General features: G+C 32.4%; 2 protein-coding genes across 2 annotated transcripts in view; both read left to right on the top strand.

The window, feature by feature from the left end:
* Nucleotides 1-23114, top strand: part of LOC147078836 (uncharacterized) — a 198372-nt gene that overhangs the window by 39368 nt on the left and 135890 nt on the right. The window lies entirely within an intron of this gene.
* slo (calcium-activated potassium channel slo) overlaps nt 5584-23114 on the top strand; it is a 238817-nt gene continuing 221286 nt past the window's right edge. Inside the window, exon 1 of the mRNA XM_085949993.1 lies at nt 5584-6488. Within this exon, the coding sequence (XP_085806119.1) occupies nt 6177-6488 (312 nt within the window). The 5' untranslated portion in view covers nt 5584-6176. The remainder of the gene's footprint in view (nt 6489-23114) is intronic.

The raw sequence follows: 23114 nt of genomic DNA, 5'->3' as shown, positions 1-23114 counted from the left end.
TATTTTTTGACTGTCGATAGTTTGATAGTTTTTTCGAGTAGTTCGAGCAGGAAAAAATATTTATAAGAATTCTATTTAAAAATTTCAAAAATTATGAGCAATTGAGGGTTTGAGTATTATAAGTAATATCTACTTATTTTGGTTCTTTACGCACAAATTGACGCCAAAATTTCTCGGATCAGATGAGGCATCCTCTCGCTACAGAGGACTCAAGCATTGTAAAATGATTGTAAATCGATCAAAATCAGAGGTTCACGACATGGCTTACCCCGCCGCCTAATGAGGTCAGTGCTATAATATTATTATGTGTGACGCATAAAACCTAAGGACCCATCTATGCAATTTAAATTATTTATAATGCTTATTTTTCAAAAGTATCAGCTGGCTGTCATTTATGCATGAATTTCGTCGTTTCCGTTTGCGCACCGATTGATAAATATTATTGGTAAAAATCTTATTAAAAACCGAAGAAAATACGAATTTATAATAATATACAATAAAATTTTATTATATTTAGGTATTTGTATAACTTTGTGTAAAAAAAATATCTTTTAAATTATATATCTATGTTTTTTCTCTTCAACACAAAAAAATCGCGTGCCATGCAAAATCACCTCGCGTGCCACTACTGGCACGCGTGCCATCGGTTTGCCATCTCTGGTCTAGGTGAATCTCTCGCACGGACGCAACAGAAGAATTCCTTATTGAACATAAATAGTATTGTAACACATCAGTATTTCTATTAAAAATGCTGTCGATGATTGCAAGTATCAGCGTTGCCAAGATAATCATTATTTTACCAAATCGGGAATTTTTACCATGTGCAAAATACGTTGTTCGCTGATTACTCAGAGGAAGACATTCGACCATAGACTCTTATACTAATAAAAGGAATCTAGACCACAGTTTCCCAAACTATGGGTCGCGAGCGAATATTGAGTGGGCCCTCGCCACTGTATACATGAATTTAAAAAAATAGGATGTGATAAATTTGATATGTCATTCAGCTATTTATAATTCCTAAAAATTGAAGCCTAAGATGAACGTACTGTCTGAAATTTCCAGTCATTTATCACCGTTAATAAATAACTTTGACGACTATTTTGGGGAAGAGATGAAAAAGTTTGATTCGTTGCGTTGGATTTGTAACCCATTTCAAGACGACTTACCAACTAGTATGTCAACAAAAGCAAGTGAAGAACTCATTGATTTATCAGAAGATACGTCACTGAAAAATAGTTTCAATCGTAAACAGTTAACGAAATTCTGGCTCTCAGTTGCTGATAATTATCCTTGCCTGTTCGATGAAGCTATGAAAGTCCTCCTCCTCTTTACTACCTCATATCCATGGGAGGTCGGATTTTTGGCTATGGTTAACATTAAAACTAAATATTGAAATAAATTGGATATATCAAACTCACTGCGATTAAAAATAACTAAAGTTGAAGTTGATGCTAAAACTGTAATGAAGAAAATTAAGAAACAAATACATCCTTCCCATTAAAATAACTTTGTAAAAAAACCTTGCAGGTGTAGGTATTTAAGTACATAATATTTTTTTTTATTTAAGTTGTGTTTTTTATTTCAACAGTCTTTCATTCATATTGGTAACACTTAAAAATATTATAGTAAAACATATATTTTTTATTTCAATTATTACAAATAAGACAGCATTAAGTAGTTCCACGACTCGCCACTAGAGAATCTGAGCATTACCAATATTTATGCCCTCTTTTCTCTATGACAGCTAAGAGGTGGGTCCCAAGATTGGAAGTTTTTGTTAGATGGGTCGGAGCCCAGTCAACTTTGGGAACCACTGATCTAGACAATTTGCCAGACGAGAATTGGACTGAACTTTGAAAATTACCATTGCCACCACTCTCTAGCCTGAAGGATCAACTAGATAAGTGAGATAAACGCACATCACAAATTTGCTCTAATTGTAAAAAAATCGCCTGCGGCGCTAATTTCTTTCGGGCGTATTAACATTTTAAAATATGTGGTTGTTTAATTGCATTTTTTGGTTAATGATTGTTAATACACTGAATACCCTTAATTTTACCTCGAACACCATTTGAAAAACGCTACTATATAGCGTCACACTGCCTTTAACCTTAGTGATAGGTAGGGGGCCCGCCAAAGATCCTGGACTGGGGGACCGTTTCAGGATGTGGGGGCCATGGAAATCACTATATACTTTTATTCAAATATATAATGTTTTTACAACTTTAGTTGTTTATTTATATTAATGTTTGTTTGTTTAATTTTTCGTGCGCTTCGTGGCATAGGAAAAGTTACTTTAAATGGATATTTGAAAATAATTTTCTTTAGTAGGTAAGAAGTTTGGCAAAAAGTGAGTTCCGGGACCTTTATTTTTCACAAAAAAAACCCTGTAATGTAGGTATTGGTATATTATTGAAGTACCTACAAAATAAAATAACTTACCCAAATTAACACCGTGAGAACTGATAATGTAGTAAATCCTCGACATGGATGTCTGTTTCAAAGTTTTTATCAGCACCATCTTCCTTTTTATTATCAACCCATGACTAAGAGAGAAAGTATGTTAACACAAATGTAATTCCGCATCTAAAATATATATATCGAATGTTCTAAGAGCGATAGTAGGGTTCCGATTTGTATGCACACACTCCCAGGGGATGAAACATGCCGTTTCAGGGTTTTAGAAAATGGGGGGATGAATTCGTCGAAAAAAAAAATAGAAGAAATTTTGAAGAAAAAACAAAAAAAGCTCACGACTTGAATTCTGAACGGGATTGGATGAAAAAGCTAATCGTATTGAGGTAAACAATTTTGATGGAATAGAAAAAACTTCGAAACCCAGATGGATTTGGACGTATGGAAAACATGATTTGTATGAGTGCGAGCATTAATCAAACATATTATAGGGGCGCAAGGCATAGAAAATGTTGATTAACATGTTTTAATAAGTTTATTATCTTCTTATATTATAATTGTTGCATTTAAGTAATAGGTTTAGTTTAGGCAAGGTTTAATTGAATTTTAGGTAAATGTGCCGCAGAGGTGGACATGAGATTTTACAACTTTCTTTTTAGACTAAACCAAACCTAACCTAACCTAACCTGATATAACCTACCTCATATTATAATCTTAGTTTGTGATAATGGTGTATCAAAATGTATGAAAATTTCAAATTTTCAATTAACGATTATTGGATCGAAAAGCCGATGCGCCGATAGAAAAAGGTATTTATTATAATTGTCTATATCAGTGGTCTCCAACCTTTATGTTACTACGCCTCCCTTTAAAAAAAATCGAGTCTTGGCGCCTCCCCCCTTTATTTCATTAAATAATACAGACACTTTTTTAACACACAAGTTTTTACTACTTACTTATATCAAATTCATTTTTTAATTAATTTTTTTTTTCATGCGACGAATGAGCTTGTTTATTACCACAATCAATTTTAAAAGAAGTCAACCAAATTCATCATCGTTCATTGACAAAAATTAATGGATTCTATCATGAGCTCCACATAGTGAATAGGACCCACAGGCCAGGATCTTTCACCCACATATTAAAAATATTTAATAGCCCTGAAACAAAGCAGCGCCGCAGGCGACTTTTTTTACTATTAATAAAATTATATGAAAAATGCATTAGCAAACTAACCAAGAACTCAGGAAATAGATTTTTGTTTGCTTCAATATATCTGGCGTAGAAATCATTTAAATGTGGAGACATGTATTATTGTTATATTATATTAAAGAAATCACGTCAAAAACAATTTAAAAAAAATATATCACACCCTGCCTACACGCTTCAGTTGACACTTTAGCTACGAGTGACATTTAAATTTGAGGTTATTGTTTTCATGCAACCAGCGGTCGTTTTGTGCATTACCGAAACAGAGCGTTTGCAAAAGCGCCATTTTTAAATTTCTCCGCTCCAAATATTTTTTTAATAGGATTTAAATATATTTATTATATTTTAAAATAAACATTCATGCACTGAATTTTTACTGTTACGTTAAGATATGAACTTTTATTTATTTGTAGATATTATGGTATAAAAAATAATTTATTCAAAAATTTTGGCGCCTCCCCTGGCAATAGATCGCGCCTCCCCTGGGAGGCGCGCCTCCCAGGTTGGAAACCGCTGGTCTATATAGAACTGTTTTCGTAAAAAAAAAAAATATAAAAGCTCGTGTTCACCTCTGCGGCACAATTACCGAATTTTAAAAAACTGACCAGTACCATCTGCAAATCGTATTCTTAGTTCAATGAAAACAAATAAATAATAATTAACCATTTCTTTTATTCAACGAATCATTCACAAGATTTAAGAATGTACCAATATGCAATTGTTGAACATACATAATTTTGAAAAACACTTTTGAGAAAATATAATATTATAACCAATAGAAAAAAATTCTTTGAAAAAAGTAAGATACCCCAAGGCAGGGAATCGAACCCTGCATCTCCTGGGTGTCTGTGCATTATCCTCTATGATAAGTAAATCTAAGGTGACTTTTGGTTATAATATATTTTCTCAGAAGTGTTTTTCAAAATTATGTTATCATATTATACGTAGGAATATCAATTAAGTATGATTTGTAGGCAAGGCCCACATTGGTAATTTTTTGAAGTTACGTAACGTCGGTCCTAGATAATAAATAATTACAAGATAAAAATAACTTTTTATATACCTACCACGTTTTTAAATTTTCTGTTTAATCACATAACTTTGACAATTCTATGTATTAATAATTTAGGACACATAAGGCAATTGTCAAAAAATATTTTTTTTGCTATTTTGCAACAAACAAACAAATATAGAATACTGAAACGTCATTTTGATTTACATAGTAACGCACGTATATATTAATAATTTAGTTGCTAGGACCACCCCCTTAGCAACCAATAATTGTGGATTGGATTACGGATTTCTTCCGAAATAACTTTTCATACAAAACAGAATTAACTGAAAATAAATTCAATTCTACTTAAAGATGGCTAAAAGTATTTAAAGAATGCATTGGCATCGTGTTCTGATATATTCTAAAAGTTTCAAATGTCTAGGTAGTCGGGAAGTTAGTTAAAAATTGATTGCAAGATTTGTACTGGATAAACAACCACCGGACAAACAAGAATACGAGCTAATAAAAACGTTGTGATAAGGTTAATCATTATGTTTTTGGTGATTATGTAATGTCATATAAGCATAGTTAGTTAATAATGATTTCTTTAGTATTTATGAGTACTATAATTTTTATGAGTAGAGAATTTTGTTTTAGATTTTTTGTAGATAAAAAGTATTTGTCGGTAGTAGGGATGAAGGGTAGGTAACGCGAAGCCCGTTTCGGGGTGACCTTCGAAGGGTGCGTTTCGCATCGCGCAGCAGTGACAGCAATCACGCAATCTTTTTCCAAATCCAAGGAAAGTGAAAGCTGCGAACGCGTTTTCCATTAAGAACCCCAATCGGTGTCGTGCTGTGCCACGAATTTCCCAATATCGCCGCTCGGGGAGGCGTCGAGGCGCTCGGCTGGCGTTCGGGGGCCGTCGCCGACGTCGCTCGCAGCTCGTCGGCGGTCATGTAAACAGTCGCGAGCACACCAGTCAACGGGCGGACGTGCGCAGGGAGACCTCGCGAGTAACAGCTCTTGTCGCAGAACCGTCTGACGCATGAAACAACATCACCGTTCATAACGCCGCGATATGTTCCGCGAGTGGAATCGGCCGCACGTTTCGAAACTGAATCGCTCCGACCGCCGCAGAAGGCGTTCACTTCCTTAACATCCGAAATCGTGCCGAGCAAAAGTCACGCGTCCTTCTCTTCTTCCGAATCCTTCGCCTTTCTCCCGTCGAAGGTCCGAGGGTCGCATCCTTCCGTGTAGCCTCGCGAAAATCACCACCGCCCGCTCTCTATACAGTATTTTCGTCCGAATAATGCAAAGTCGGGCTTCATCGATTTGGCGCGAAAAAAGTCGTCAGTCGGGAGGGTCCAGAGGGAGGCGAGGCGCGCGCACCCCCCTTATCGATCGGCGCTGGCGCCAACCGAAGAGGATATAAATTAATTCGGCGGGCAGTAGAGCGAACGCGGCCGGGCGGGCTACACAGGCCACACGGCCTGATGGGGCCACAGGACGAGGTGCTTCGCGCGCGCGGGTGAATGCCGTCGCGACCCCCCGGGGAATGGCGTCATGCGAGGAAACGGCCACCGAGCCGACCCCCTTAGATGATTGTCTCAAAGTCCGGAAATGGTGGTGTTTTCTGCTATCGTCGATATTCACGTTCCTGGCCGGCCTGGCGGTCGTGCTCATATGGCGGGTGTGCGCCTTCATGTGCTGCCGCAAGGAGCCGGAATTCTCGCCAAATGACCCCAAGCAGAAAGAGCAGAAGGCTGCTCGACAAGGAAAGCAGGAGTTCGAGGGGACGTTTATGACCGAGGCCAAGGACTGGGCCGGCGAACTCATCTCCGGGCAGACCACCACGGGACGAATACTGGTAAAACCACCTACAATTTATCTTGACCTCACTCCCATAATACCATATTGTATTCGACCGTCAATCACTCTAGCGCCACTCCACGCAGTGCCCACTGCAAACATCAAAAAAACGTCTTCAACTCTTTCCCAACACATGCCCGCAGCGTAGACCTGGTGCGGCCATTTACTTGAAGGGTGGATTTTCATTAAGGGTTGTGTATATTTTCCTAGTGTAACTGCCCATTTATACGCCTTAAAAACACCACTAATAAACTGTACTAGTTAACCTGAAAACCAATACGATTAAACTAAAAACTATGCCAAAAAACTCGATGAAAACGATTATGTATTCAATACTGCATGTCTTATCTCAAAAATTAGAATTTCAATGTTGTTATACGTAGTATAGTATTTTGCAATAATTTTCTTTGAATCCAATCCACAATATGTCACCCACCCTTAATACTTACCAGTGATGACATAAAGTTTTTCTTCTGTTCGAAAAACTCTAAATTTTAACTGTTTCTAATAAATATGATTTCCATATATTTAAAATTTTTATTTCACTTGTATGAAGACTATTAATTTTATGACAGTTTTCTCAACAATGAAATTAAATGCATAAATAATGACAACTAAAATAGTATATTACTTGTATTATGTATTAATAAAACATTATTGTATCAGAAAATATGTTGATATTGTCTATTTACGATAAAATATAAAAGCCCCACGCGAAAATGTGTTACGTGTTTTTTCGTTATCTGTTTTTCCAGGCGTTTCCCCACTGTAACATAGTAACCACCATCTTTAGCTTGAAAACGGAAGCTGCCACGTAACGTACAATATAACCTTTTTCAAAAGTACATACGGCTGTGTACCTTTCACAAGTAGATGTACACGAAACTCTGTTTTCAGTCCCTTTGTCTTGGAGCCTAATCCATATTTTTAGCTGTTGAAATACACAAATAATGGGATGCGCGGTTCGTTATGGCGTATTTCTTTCTAATCTTCTTTCCATGAGAAAATGTGAAATTTATATTACTATGTTGCCATCATATGATTTCATAATAAATATCATGATTCTTTGTATTCATTGATAGCATTGTTATTTGAAGTGTGCAACATTATATACATTTATGTTTGATTAAGTAAATATCATATAATATATAATATTAATTGTAAATAATCTTTATTGCTAAAAATATAATCTATACAAAAGAACATTTTTTTATTTACTGACCAGAAAATCATTATTGTATCATATTCATTACGTGAACTAAAATATATGCTTTTTGATGACTCAAATTTGTCTAGTTTCACGAAAAATAAAATTGCGAAATAAAATAAAACACAATGTCTATTGCTGTTGTTAATAATTCGTGTTTCTTTAGCAAAATATATCGGCTAGTTCATATAAATATAAACTGATCACTTACTCAATTTTGTAGGTAAGAATATTATGGTGATAACGTTGAACAACAACTACATTTAGGGGCCAAATGCATAGTTATACTTTGTGGCTTTAAGTAATACGTAACATTACGTAGCCGAAATCTGCGACTTAGCGAAAGTAAGAAAAATAAGCAAAGTATTTATTATATTAGAACGTCTTATTCAACGCTAACTTAACGTTGACATCTTTGCATTTGGACATTGGTGTTAAAAACCTACACATATTACTATAATTGGGATAATAATATAGTAGTAGTGTCGGGTAGTTGTAGCGAAACCCTAAACCCTAAACTAAAATTCAAAATATAAATACTATGGCGACTTACATTATTTCATATTCTTAATTTTTATAAAAATAGCATTATAGAATAATTTTATACACAATAAATCGAGAGTGTCTTATTTTATTCATCTGTAATTTCTATTTGATTAATGTTTTGTATTACGTTCAATTGAATCAATCTTCGCCACCCGGGTTTCGTCTTTTGACATCTTCGGACACTATGCACTAAATCTACTTCAATCAATTAGTGTTTAATATATTTTTTTCACAAGGCTTCCTGTTGATAAACCTTTTGGTGTTTACCAGGGAACTCAGAAATAATAGGATCTGAAATACATAACGGGTAAGGCGATAGCAGGTAACCGACTCGAGTAAGGAAGAATCCGGGCTAAACTTACACACGTGTCAATAATACGTTTTACGTCGAATACTGAAAACTGCTCTCGGCTTATGCATGTAGGCTCATTTAATGTTGGTGTATCACACACACCATTGCACGTGCATAATGCGTGTTTCATTTTCGTAGGACACTCACACATTCAAAATCCTGCTTCACCATGCGGCGTATTGAATATGGCCTATCGGTATTATATTTTATTATCTGTTCTGTGGTGTTTACCTATTTACCAATAGTAATGTATCATTTAAAAATTGATTTAAGTTTTTTTATTCCAATTGAATCTTTTTTTAAGATACGAATTGCCAGAGTAAATTCTTTATTTAGAAATAACGTACTTTCCGCGAAATGCAATATTTTAGTGCCTACATAATATGTTGATTTAGTTATAATAACTTATAATTTACAGTAGGTCATTAACTATATTCTTTCGGTTTTACATTGTTGAGTGTAAATAGTGCCTGGAAATGCTGAACGGCGTCACCGGTTAGCTAAAAAAACGATTCAAATTGAAAATTACAAAATTTAAAACATTCAATGAATATAATTAATATTCTAATTTAATATTAGTGTTACTATCTAATTGAACTTTGTAAACATGTCCTTGTGTACAATAGGTATTATTTTCGGCTACTCATTTTTGAGCTTCTTCCAATAGGCATTCTTCGCTAATATTTTCTACAATACATAAACTAAATATTTCGTTTTTGTAGATACTTTTGTTATAGTGACACGCAGTGGTAATGTATGTCGTAAGCTATTATTTACACTGTCAATTGTTGATGGACCGACATGGTATTATAAATGCAAACTGAAGTATCCAAATTCGCAAAAACAATTATAAAAATATTTCAATTAACAAAATAAGTGTATCTAGGTATGAGTATATCAAAATATAATTCTGACAGCAGTAAATGTCAAACAAAAGAACACCAAATTAAAAATGAATCCAAAATATGCAAGCTTTATTTTAATCTTCGCTAAAATTTTAAAATTGGAAGGAATACACAGACATACAGCCAGGTTAAACAACAAAAAAAAAAAAAATAAGCCGTTACCTGAGTCTATTAATATTACAGTGGATTAGGTTGATCAAAATGTACGCGATTCATCTGTGTCTCATATAGCACATGATAATTGTAATTTAATTAATGTATTGGAACAAAACTCATCTTTGCCATACAGCGGTTATAATCGATTCAGAAGTGCCCATGATGAATATATAATTTTACTCATAAATAATACATACATAAATATAGCCTCAAATGTTAATACACAATCTTTACACTGAAAAATAAATATACACTCCATTATAAATAAAGTTTTATGAATATAAATTAACAGTGTATAAATATTGGTTGTGTTTACAACACGTGCTCTTTACTTGGTTGTATTGAACGACCAACTAAATGACACTATGCGTATGCGCATGTACCCTTGAGCACACATGAGCGTACATGTACACACGCTAAAATACACTCTGATCTGTTTTCCCAAACGCGCCAAAAGAAGTATAACTTCAAAAAATATAATTGAATCCAAAATAAGCAAATTTTATCTATCATACAGATTTTTTCTTGTGTGTCCAGTACATTTTTTTTCTTGTTTGTCCAAGATTTATAGGACGCAATCGATTTTTAACTAACTTCCCGACTAGCTAGACATTTGAAACTTTTAGAATATATCAGAAAACGACGACAATGCATTCTTTTAATACTGTTAGTCATTTTTAAGCAGAATTGAATTCATTTTCAATTAATTCTATTTTGTATCGAAATGTATTATTGTTGGTTGCTAAGGGGGTCCCAGCAACAAAATTATTAATATATACGTGCGTTACTATGGAAATCAATAGGAAAAATGTCAAAATGATATTTCAGTATTCTATATTTATTCAGTATTTCTTCAAGTACAAAAAAAAGTATTTATTAATACATAGAATTGTCAAGTTTATATGATTCAACAGAAAATTTAAAAACGTGGCATATAAAAAGTTCTTTTTATCTTGTAACTATTTATAATAATATGCAGATGTCAGTTGATGACAATATAACAGATGCTTCAAAGTGTTTAGTTATAATTTTATCAGTACTTATTCCACTTATTCACACCCAAGACTAGTTTCATCCTAATGGATGTTTTCAATTTCGTATTACATACAAGTATTAATTCACGTCTGTCTATTTTATTTCTGTGTTGAAAAGTAACATTTTATTTATGGAGTACACGTGTCATCCAGTACATTAATATGGCGTATCATTGTGGACTCAATTTTGTGTTATTTTTTTGGCAGACATTTCCCGAGTGGAAGTTGACTTTTCGTCGCACGATTCGAGATGAAAGGGCAACACTGCCGTTGGCTGAAGGTGAAAACGTGTTAAAGCTCACCGATAGTGTTGAGCTTTTGATTTGTCGACATAAAAAATAGGTTTTCTTTTCTGGAAATACAGTTTGAAAGCTTGTACTCAATGTGTCAGTGACAGTACGTGCACATTTTTATAACTCTTTACACGAAATATAATGAAAAGATTATCTATGTGGATTCAATATTTTTCAATGATGAAATCACATGGTTTAGAGACAGACAGAGACACCAGTAGCAAAGGGTGGAGGTAGGCTGTTAAGATCCGTAATAAATAGTGCACATTAAACTTTGTTAGTCATACCTATGTATTTATTTTTATTGAACTAAGACTACGATTATTTACAGATTTACAGATGGTGTTGGTTAGTTTTTAAAAATCAATTAACCCTGTCTTACCAAACCACACTTAATAGTTTTGGTATACTTTGGGCGATACGACAAAATTGTGCATACTTTTTCACCTGTTTCGTTGGATTAAGAATACTTATTAAACATATTGTCGTTTCATTCAGTAAGCCCTGACTAAACCAAACTATAATAGATAAAAATATTATTCTATCTGTAAAAAATCCAAAGTTATGTATGATTTAATTGCATAATTTTAGCTATTTTATAGATATACGAGTATTTTTGACTATTATGTTGGTTTTCGCAAGGTTTAATTAAATTTTAAAAACTAACAAACACAATCTGTAAATTGTAGTCTTATTTCAATGAAAACAAAATACGTATGACTGACAAAGTTTACTGTGCACTATCAATGGCGGGTCTTAATAGCCTCCACTCTTCGCCACTGACGGACGCTATCATAATATGAATACATTTATCTTACCTTTTTTACATCTAGTTACATACTGTAAAAAAATCGGTTATCCGTTTAACCGAAATTCAAAAATATTCGATTATCCGGTTACTGCAAATCTCAAGTAATTTTCATGCATGCCTATAAGACAAGTACAAACGATGCAATCAATTATTATTCATTGTAGTCATTGGTTGACTTCTAATTGTGATTATCTATTACAGCGGTATTCAAAATGTGGCATCTGCTAACTCTTAAAAATATAAGATGCACTTATTATAATATATAACGACGTCAATCTGTTAACGCAAAACAATTAAATGTAATAAACAAGTTTGGAGCATAGATCGATTGAAAACGTGATAATTTTACCATGGCCTGGTGGTTGCACGTAAGTTGTACGTAAAATATTTCACCGTGGCACAGTTCGCCGTGAGCTTTCTTATCGGAAAAAAGATGACGGTAAACTATACGAGCTCCAATTTTATTAGATTCAATATGAACGTTAATTCAATTTTCATAGCCGATTTTAGCAAAATTAATGAACTCAAGAATGAAAACGTAACCTAACTAAACCTTACCTAACAAATAACCCAGTATATCGGCTATTTTCAAAATTTGTTTGCCGCTGGCTTCCCGTAAAGTGTAAACCGGCAAGAACCGTGTTTTATTCAGACACGAATGTTATGTCACTACTACACGACCCAAAGAGGTTGGACGGTCTTTAATATACGGTCATATATTTCCGATACTACATTTCATAGTGAAGCGTGATGCGGAGAACTGTATATGGGGCTCAGGGGCGCGGCTGGAAAAATCTATCGTATCTGTTTTTAACTAGTCATTTCAAAAAGGTTTTGTCATTCTTTGACAACACGAAAGCTGTTAAAAATTTAAAACAAAATAATCTAATGGCAGTTTATAAAAGCTTTTATTTTTAGAGAGTTATGAAAGAATTTTTATACCTACATTAAAGACGTCGTGAAGCGAACAAGTTTGAAAAACACTGACCTATTGAATTACATTCCAGTTAAATTATAAAGTTAGTCACGATTTTAGTAGAAATAAATAACTGCATTGATAGACCATACCTACCTTGAATCTAGTAATATGATTCAGTTTCGAATGACTTATTGCTAAGTTAACTACGTGCTAGACATTGTATGTTTTCATAAATCACATAGTAAATTATATAAGATTGTTTATACTATTTATATTATGAAAGCTATTAATTTTTTAAATCACTGGACTCCTATAAAATAGATTAGGAATAGTTTATTTATTAGTACCATGCTATTACTAATAAATTATTGTTGTATCGTGATACAAATTAATTAGCAATAAATAATATATAAATGGGGTATATTATTCTATCGCTTCTTTTCACTTGTGATCAGATTACTTATCAATGACAAACCTTCTTACACAGATGAATGTAAAAAAAATAATGTCATACTAGGTTTTTCTCTTTATTGAATGAAAATTTAAAGGTGAAATTTGCCGGTGCTATTAAACCATAGCATTTAGATAAAAAATCACGTATAACTTCAATGGGGAGCAAGCCATTAAAGCAGACCTCAGTTTTTATCGAGGATATCAGTATGTATATCCAAAAATAATGAAGAAAACCGTCTTCTTTGAAAATTAAAATAAAAAGGGTTTACTAAAGCTAATACTTAATTTAATAAACCATTTCTTTTATTCAACGAATAAGACACAAGATTTCAGAATGTAACATTCTATATACTGAGTATACATAATTTGAAAACATCTCATGCATATTATACAAAATACGACACCCGACGTGACTTGAATCTTAATTTGAAGCAAACTTCATACTTTGTTGTATTTTATTTCCAGTGCCGCAATGAGATAAAAAAACTTGCGTTAGTTTTCTATTCCTTATTTTCCCTTACTCTGTCACATCAGATCGAGCTTTGCTTTAACCCGTCTGCTACCAGTTCGGCGGAGCTGCACTTGTATCAATGACGGATGTTCTTAAACCACAAAATACAGCATTTTCTGATACATTTTTCATTGACCTTTCTTGGAATAATAAGTAGGATAATGCTGTTCTTTTGTCTTCTCGTAATGTGGCCGAAGTGCCGTAGTTTCCTGGTTTTGTTACTATTGCGAGTCTATAGTGTAATTATACAATCAACTAATATTATTTAGGTAAACAATCACGTATTACCTCAATAATCAGTCACTAAACGTCAAAAAGGCAGCTGTTTTTATTTTTCATGTAAAAACAGTGTTGCTTACTTCGGGAATGTATTTTTCTTATAATTAAAGAAAATTAATAAAAAAAATTACAATTATTGTCCTGAAATATTGGTCAAACTTTCTTTTATAGTGTTAACTGTCAATTCACGGTGGAACTACATTGTATTATTTGATTAATTATTTGTAATTAAATGAAACACATTTTTTTAGTACTTATTCCACTTTTTATTAAAAAAAGAGGACGAAACCGGTACAGAATTTAATTAAAAAGTGAAATAAGTGCTAAAAAATTGTGTTTCATTTAATTACAAATAATATTGGTCAAACGTTATATTATACGAAATTTCCTATATTATGAATCTCTCAATGGTCAATTTTTTTGAGTTTCATTATTGAATTTTAGTTACAGTATGCCAAAAAACTAATTGAAAAAGTCGAGGAAAGCATGCCTACTATTTATATAATATAAAGATTTATAATATTTAAAAAGTATAATGTAATTGGGAGTTTTGATATTTATTTGAGTAGGTTAAAAGCAAAATGTCTTCTTTCAATCGCTTACAAATTGAGATAAGCGCATCAAAATAACGACACAATTTTGAGGAAGTTAGAATATGAATAGATTGTACTGAACTACTTATACCATTATGTTTAAATTAAAATTAATACATTTATTTAGTCTAATTTCAACATTTTAAAGAGTGACTATTGTGCATTTCAAAAATGGAAAACCCTTTAATCTACTCACTTGTTTTAGGCATTGAAGTGTTTTATATTTTTTTATTCACGACTTTTTTTAAAAGATATCCGCCATTATGGTCACGTTCCACTAGGTAAATATTATATACTACCCAACCTATATAATATAATACTGAAATAAAAACAATGCTGAACTTATATAAGCATTTCCAATAAAATATTTTGAAAATATCACGAGACAAACGATCGTTTTTTGCAAGGATTGCCAAGCAATGTACTGGAAAACAATTTCCGTCGTCAGAAAATCTGTTTATACCGTATAAAAAATAATATAAAATTCTGATATTACGTTTTTGTTGTCTTTTCTTTAACTCGACAATCATGGGGTAGTTTTTCCCGGAGAACAATTCTTTTCACAGTTACGTTAATATTATACATATTATAATATAATAAAAAATTTCCCCCGTCTTCTGCCAATTTGATGAACGCAATTATAACACAAACTCACTTTGATTAAAGAAAATAATAATATTGTCAAAAGACGTTGATTCAACGAGGCCAAATAACAAAACATTTTACATTAATACTACACTATAATTAAAATATACATCATAATAGTAAATAATGCTTCGTAATGAACCAAAATTAATACAATATTATAGAAATAATAGTAATTTTTTATGTACTCTCATAATATGAGAGTACTTTCCATCAACCAGAAACCTTGTTACAGCATTATTGATATAAAAAAGCAAATGAAATATCGATGTGTATAATATAATTTGTCCAATTTTTACTGAAGTTAAGTTATTATAATCAAAACGCTGTATGACTGTCTGCATTGTAATATTTTAATGATGTAAAAAATCTGCGTCCAAATATACCACAATATGATCTCGCATTCGATTTGAATTAAAAATAATATAATTTTGGCTAGCGGGATTTGACTTAATACCACTCACTTTCAGTATGAGTTCTTTCACATTCTTGTTGGATGAAATAATGCACAAGAAAAACACATTGTATCCATTGGTATATAAGCTATTCTCAAAGGATTGTATATTTTTACAACGTTTTTCTTAGCTCGTATTCTTATTTGTCCGGTGGTTTTTTGTCCGGTACAAATCTTGAAATCGATTTTTAACTAACTTTCCGACTAGCTAGACATTTGAAACTTTTAGAATATATCAGAACACTATGCCAATACATTTTTTTATACTTTTAGCCATCTTTAAGTAGAATTGAATTCATTTTCAGTTAATTCTATTTTGTATGAAAATTTATTTCGACACCATTATCGGTTGCTAGGGATCTGGGGTCCTAGCAACTAAATTATTAATATACACGTGCGTTACTATGGAAATCAATATGAGATGTCAAATTGATATTTCAGTATTATTTCTATCAAGTAGATTTTTTTGATCGTTTAAGCTAGCCAAGTCAAGTCAAGTTTATATGATTTAACAAAAAATTTAAAAACGTTGTATATAAAAAGTTCTTTTTATCTTGTAATTTAGAATTAGTAAAACAATAAAACTCAATCGTACTCGTGCAACGTGAAACTATTTTACGAATAATGTGACAGTGTTTAGATTCAACCATCGGACCGTTTGTTGCCAATTTTGTTGCATTTATAACTTTAAGAAGAATTTAGTGTCATACTGTCAACGTGAAGATCTTCTTAGTTACAGTATTTGGCAGTTTTGTTTTTGCCACAATTTTTAGTTTTGCTTCCATGTCTCTCTTCCATGAGCACTTTTTATTTAGAGTCATGTAAATTCAGTCAAGCACACTTGAGTGCATGGCGACCATGTCTCGTGAGACATTCATAGTTAAAGAAAATACTTATGCTTTACATCTAAACGCAGGGTCTCGTGATGCGCCTGATTTCGACCGGGTGTGGTGCAGGGTGATTGGTTTGGAGTTGTCAATGTTTCTTGTATACATTAAACAATGTTTTTCAAGATTCTAACTATATAGAATAGATACTATATTGTGCTTTGTTAATATGTAATAATAAATTATTAAATAGATACGATTTTCTCCATCTCCATTACTTGGCTACATTATAGGTGGGAACGAATTAGTATTACTGCAATAAAATAAATTGGCACTTGCATGATATTGGACTCAATTAAAACAATTCACGCAAAATTATTAAAATGCATCCTGCAATCTAGTTTATTATGCGCATCGCATCGTAGAATGTAATGGAATTTATGATGTGACAATTACATTTAAACGATAATGCTTTTATATTAATTATATTATTAAACCACTCAATATGGTTACCATCTAACATAAATACGGTTGTTAACTAGCAATGACTTAACTAGTCAATGAATGGGATGGGATCTGAGAGTATTACATATCTAACTTCTTTGTATCCAAATAGTCATATTCTTCTGAAGTTTCAGTAGTTTTTAGTATTTATTCAATTATTGGACGCAGACTTTTAATATTCAGTGTAACGATTAACAATTTTTGAGTGCAGAAGTAAAATTCAGTTAAAAAAAACTAAATGCTTAGCAAGCCCCAGATAGCGGCTGACCATATTTGTTTTTACAAATCGGGACAAAAAAAAATTAAACGATTAAGAATTTATTATTAAAAAAAAATCAGAACACAATAGATTTATAAGTAATATAAAACATATTGTGTTGATTTTACACATCAAGAGTGTGGATCATAAAATCGTACTATCACATTATAACCCGGGACAAAATGACAAACCGGCCAGGACTCCGGGACTAGGGATTGCAACCGGTATTAATATCGGTATAAGTGGAAATATAAAAAAAAAACAGAAACCAATCGATATAAATATAATAATCTTTTTAAAATATTAATATTTTATCGCAAAAATATCTATATAAGTACATATGTAACTTTTAAAATAGGTAAAGGTAAGATGTAGAGATGCTGATGTTTACAAATACATATATAGTATCTAGTTGAACTATTGGTACTTTTTTCTTCGAATGATCTTTCAATATATTTATTTTATGAAGTGTTCTTGGATGTGTATGTGTTTGCCTCATTCCTACAGAACAGATAATAAATAGAATACCGATATGCTGTATTCAATATGCCGCATGTTGATGCAGGCTTTTGAATGTGTGTGTCCTACGAACATGAAGCACGCATTATGCACGTGAAATAGTGTGTGTAATACACCAACATTAAATGAGCGTAAATGCATAAATCGAGAGCAGTTTTCAGTATTCGACGTAAAACGTATTCTTGACAGTGTGTAAGTTTAGTACGGTTCTTCCTTACTCGAGTCGGTTACCTTCTATCGCCTTACCCGTTATGCATTTCAGTTCCCGTTATTTCTGAGTTCCCTGGTAATTCCAGAATTAGAAACTTCTTTACTTTTATGAATGATAACAGAAATAAACCAGTCACGCATAACCCGACAAAAAATGTGGTCTTGTTAACCTTTTATATTAATTAATTCATTTTATATCCACTTTCAATACCGAATATACCGGTATTGTATTTTGGTATCGATACCGAAAATACTCAGATACCGGTTTTGAAATACCGGTATTGCAATCCCTATTCGGAACCTATCGTCAAGCTGGATCAAGCCCGGTCCAATCGAGACGTAGATATGGAAAGTCCACTTAGCTGCATAATTGCTAAGCCTAGTTGCCAATGTACATACAGAGGTAGATACTATTAATAATTGTAAGCTTAAGCCGTATAACATCTCAATTGGGGCTATTATCTCAGCAAGCTATAAACATTTTCATATTTATTATAACGTCCAAAATTACGGAGTATTATTAGATATCTACTAGTAGGTATGTTAAATTTTAACTTGCAGAGCGCTCTTAGCTTTGATTGACATTACAATAGACCACGATGTGGCCTATTTCGTATAAATATCTAGTTATAACATTAATTTATTTTTGCATATCGTTTTTAAATCGATTACTTAATTAGTTATTCTTGACCGATCGCCAAACACTAATATAAATTTATATCATATTCAATTTACTGTCACATCTAGGCGTGTCATAAATTATAAATTATTAAAATATCTTCGCTTGAATGCGTTTCATATTATTGTGAACTGAATATTAAAATAACATTAATGAGAATATTTGCTATATAGCTAGAATAAAATTATATTGTTTAGTATGTATTAGGCATGCAGAATTAATTTCCATTAAACACAATACAAATCAATAATTTATGGCTTTCGAAAACGAGATCTGTGCCACAAGATTATTTGAATCTATCATTATTTACATCTAGGATCGATTTACTACTAGATAAAGCTATATATCCCCCAATATAAGTTGTCCGCTGAGTGAGGGCACTACATGCTAACATTTGACATAATACTTTTTATACTGTGATTAGCTTACTTCTAACTTCGAACACCTGACGATTTATTTATTTATTTAAGAAAACAAAACATTGTGGACATAACAAATCTAAATTCAAGACGTACACAACATGAGATGTACATTATAACAAATATTACCCTTTCTTCTTTTATTTTGTTAACTGTCAATTCATGGTGGAACTGCATTGTATTGTTGTTTTTATTTAATAAAACGCATTTTTGTTGTAGTACTTATTCCACTTTTAATCAATAGATTAGGACCGGTTTCGTCCGCCTCAGTGGAGTTGAAAATGTCCCACTGAGGCGGACGAAACCTAAGTCCTAATCTATTGATTAAAAGTGGAATAAGTACTACAAAAAAATGCGTTTTATTAAATAAAAACAACAAATATCACCCTCACAAGAGAGAAGAAGATAATAATAACAAAAAAAAAAATCAAAACATACTAAGTACAATTTTATAAAGAAAAATAAAATTTTGAAAACAAAAAACATACAATTTTATACAGAAAAATAAAATTTCGAGTACAAAATACATCACCGAAAAAACTTTTACGTCTTTGTGGAGCGCATTGACTAGTCTTGCACCCCTTGCTAATGGTGCCTGATAGGCTTGACACGAGGAAACGGTTCCGATCCAGAATAAATCATGGCTGCGATCACATAGGTAATTGACAGGCGCATTTAAATTCAAATTCATTAGAATACCAGGATTGGAAACCATCCCTCGTGATTTATGATGGTATATCAATATCTATACCCGTACGTTACTACGAACTTAATGTATTTTTAGGTTCAGGGGATTTATGGCAGCATGATTTGAGTTACCCCATCTATACCAGCTGTCATGTATATGCAGCTGCAATTTGTGCACGGCCGTCTTCCATACACTATAAACGTGTCAGAACGAAAAGATTTTTGTGCCACACTTCCACGAAACGAAGCTGCACGGGACTGATGTAGCAACCATGTACATTGGTGTTTAAAGTCGAAAAAAGAGGAGTCAGAAATTAAAACTGATGAACATAAGAAGGAATCGGAATTATTCCGTCATCCATATTATGACGTTGGTACATTTGCTACATTGGTTTATTTTGTAATCACTTCGCACTGTGCCTAGCATGCACTTTTCATACTGCGTTAAGCGTTTCAGTTGTTGCTTTGATCGCTTATGTTTTACGTTCTGAATTCAGCGTATGTTTGCGGCAGCGAGTGTTAGGGACGTATAAGAGTAGAAGGACCTAGAAAAGGCCTTTATCCAGCAGTGCATAGACCCCGGCTGACGATGATGAATGATAATAAAATTCTTATACATGAAATATAGTGAAGAAGCTTCCGTAATCTCTAAAACCGTGTATTGACAAACATTAGTTTTTACGTTTTGTGCAAAACACAACCTTCATGGTTGATTTTGCACACTTTTTTGCAGTATATTTAAATCTACCTAATAATAAGTATCTTTTTGACTTCATTAAATGCTGCATTATTATTATTATTATTAAATACCGAGTCCTATATATGTATTTATATATTAGCCAGCTATTTAAATCATATACCTATATTCGCTCCAGATGAGGAATATAAATATCTCCACGATATGCGATGTCCTCACAAACAATATATATGAGCACTGATAGCGAGATAATTCCATTCTGATACTCATTCTACTGACGGGACTTGAACCCGTACTTTCCTTAAGGCTCTTCAGCTGGGGCACGGTCTAAAACGATCGTGACTATGCGACGCGAAGATTGTGCCAAACTAACGACGCCTGCAGAACAAAACATAATTTGTCATAAAAATTCAACATGGGTCAATTTAATGTTCTGTTTATTGTTCTATTAGTAACAATAATAATATATTCATTGACATGTTTTCTTTTTCAAGTAAATGGTGACGTTTTTTACACGTCATCTTTACATGATTTAAGAATTAATACCCCCGTCGCTATCACGAAACAAATTGTGTTCACAGCTCGACTTTCGCTCTCCGATTGCCAGCGATTCCAAAATTTCGTCTCACCTATAGTTGAAAATTATTTGCCGTTTCACTGAAGTATCGCCTTACGAGACCTACTCTCATCCTAAAATAACATAGACTATTGTCAACAGTTTTTAACTCGGAGTTTTGTTATGAACCAATCATATTATATTTATTAGAAAAATGAAAAAGTAAGCCATATTCATTTAAAGGGGGACATGCTCAGCGTAGGTCAAAATGGAGCTTTTGTTCTATTTTCAAAGCATGATCCTGGACATACCTTAAACGTTGTAGATAATCTATTTATATAATTTTGAAGCCTTATTATCCTTTTATATTTATTTTAAACATTTGATGACTGCATAAAGTATTTTTATTACATAAAATAGTATTTTTTTAAACCTCTCGTTCTAATGTGTTAGAATATAGTCATATTTCAGTACATAACTGTGCAGTGGTGTTAAGATTTTTTACATTTATTAATTTTTAAACGCATTTATAAAACCATTAGTAAAATTTATGACGAGATAATTTTAGTAAAATATTTACGATAAAAAATTATATTGATAATCTCTGTGATCCCAAATTTGACAAGAATTAGGCATTTTATTATTAAAAAAATCGGCAAGATTAACACATTTGAAGATAATTCTAAAGATACTTATTATAAGCTATGTCTTTGACCATTCAAGTGTGATAAACATCCTTCGAATAATGATTGCTTTATGATAATTATTGACCTACGAATAAGGTAGTGTTTTTTTGAAATACGCCATTTCTTTTGTCATCCACCAGTGGTTAAGCTACAACATACGGCCGTAGCCATAAATTGACAAACTAAAATTGAAGTAGGGAGTAAAATGATTTTAACGCGCGTGTTTGAACATGTACTTAACCGAAAAAAAAATCTTTTTTTTTAAATGGTACATGTTCAAACACGCGCGATAACATCATTTTACTTTCCATTTTGACCCACGCCGAGCACGTCCGCCCTTAAGCAATATTTTTAGCTACATACAATAAATATTCAGATATAAAATCAATGATGTTAACTGTCAATCTGCCAGAAAGATATTATATTATTTAAATTACAATAATAATTATTATTATATCTATCTACTCATTATACCTAATGTATAATGTAACTGTAATTTGATAACGATTATTTCCAAACCGGTTTCGTGGTCTTGATCATTATTCATTATTAAATTAAATGTGTTAAAGTATTAATTATTATAGTTTGTCTTGGGATAATTCACATAACTAACACATTTATTGAAGTTGGTTTTTAGATTAATACAGGCCAGTCACATTAATTACCCTTTTATATATATATATACATATATATATCAGGAGAGAAAAAATTATAAATCACTGTTTTCTTTATAACACGAAAACAACTTTTAATGAGTTCCAAGTTTAACCTGGTGATATTTCACGGATGCATAGTTAAATAAAATACCGGTACATAAAGCTTTGAAACAAGCGTTGGAAGGTTACCTAGAATATAATATACGCAAACAATATAATGTTATTAATAATAATATGTGCATTTTCATTTATATTAATGCTTTCAACCATATTCTAGAAGTAAGTGCACACTATTCAAATTCAAATTTATTTATTTTTACATACCGTGAACATTACAAATTATAAATTTAAGACGCTCACAACATGCCATTTAAAATCAAAGAAAAAGTGTAAAGAAGAAATAAATATATACAGTATCACAAAAACAGTAGATATGAAAAGTAAAGTAAAAGGTACAAAAAGGTAGTTTAACCATATTTCTATAACTAAGTACTCATAAAAAATATTTTAATTATATATATCGATACAAATTAATGCAATAAATGATACACCGGTAGGTATGCACGATAACAAAACATACCGAAAATTTCACGAATTTTGAATAAAGAACGGAAGAAGTGGGTAGGTACAGTTACTCATATCCTCGCGTGACTTGAAGAAAAAGATAACAGTTAAGGCCTAGCCACATTGAGTTGCATGTCGTGGACTATCACGTGAACTTACGGTGATAAAAATGTCTATGGTTTCGTCATTTTGCAGAATATTTT

This window comes from Rhyacophila brunnea, unplaced genomic scaffold (assembly GCF_057557595.1).
Source record: "Rhyacophila brunnea isolate RB1 unplaced genomic scaffold, BYU_Rbru_1.0 scaffold_10, whole genome shotgun sequence".
NCBI classification, from domain to species: Eukaryota; Metazoa; Arthropoda; class Insecta; order Trichoptera; family Rhyacophilidae; genus Rhyacophila; species Rhyacophila brunnea.
Note: the sequence above shows the minus strand (reverse complement) of the source record. Positions and strands in the feature narration are given on the sequence as shown.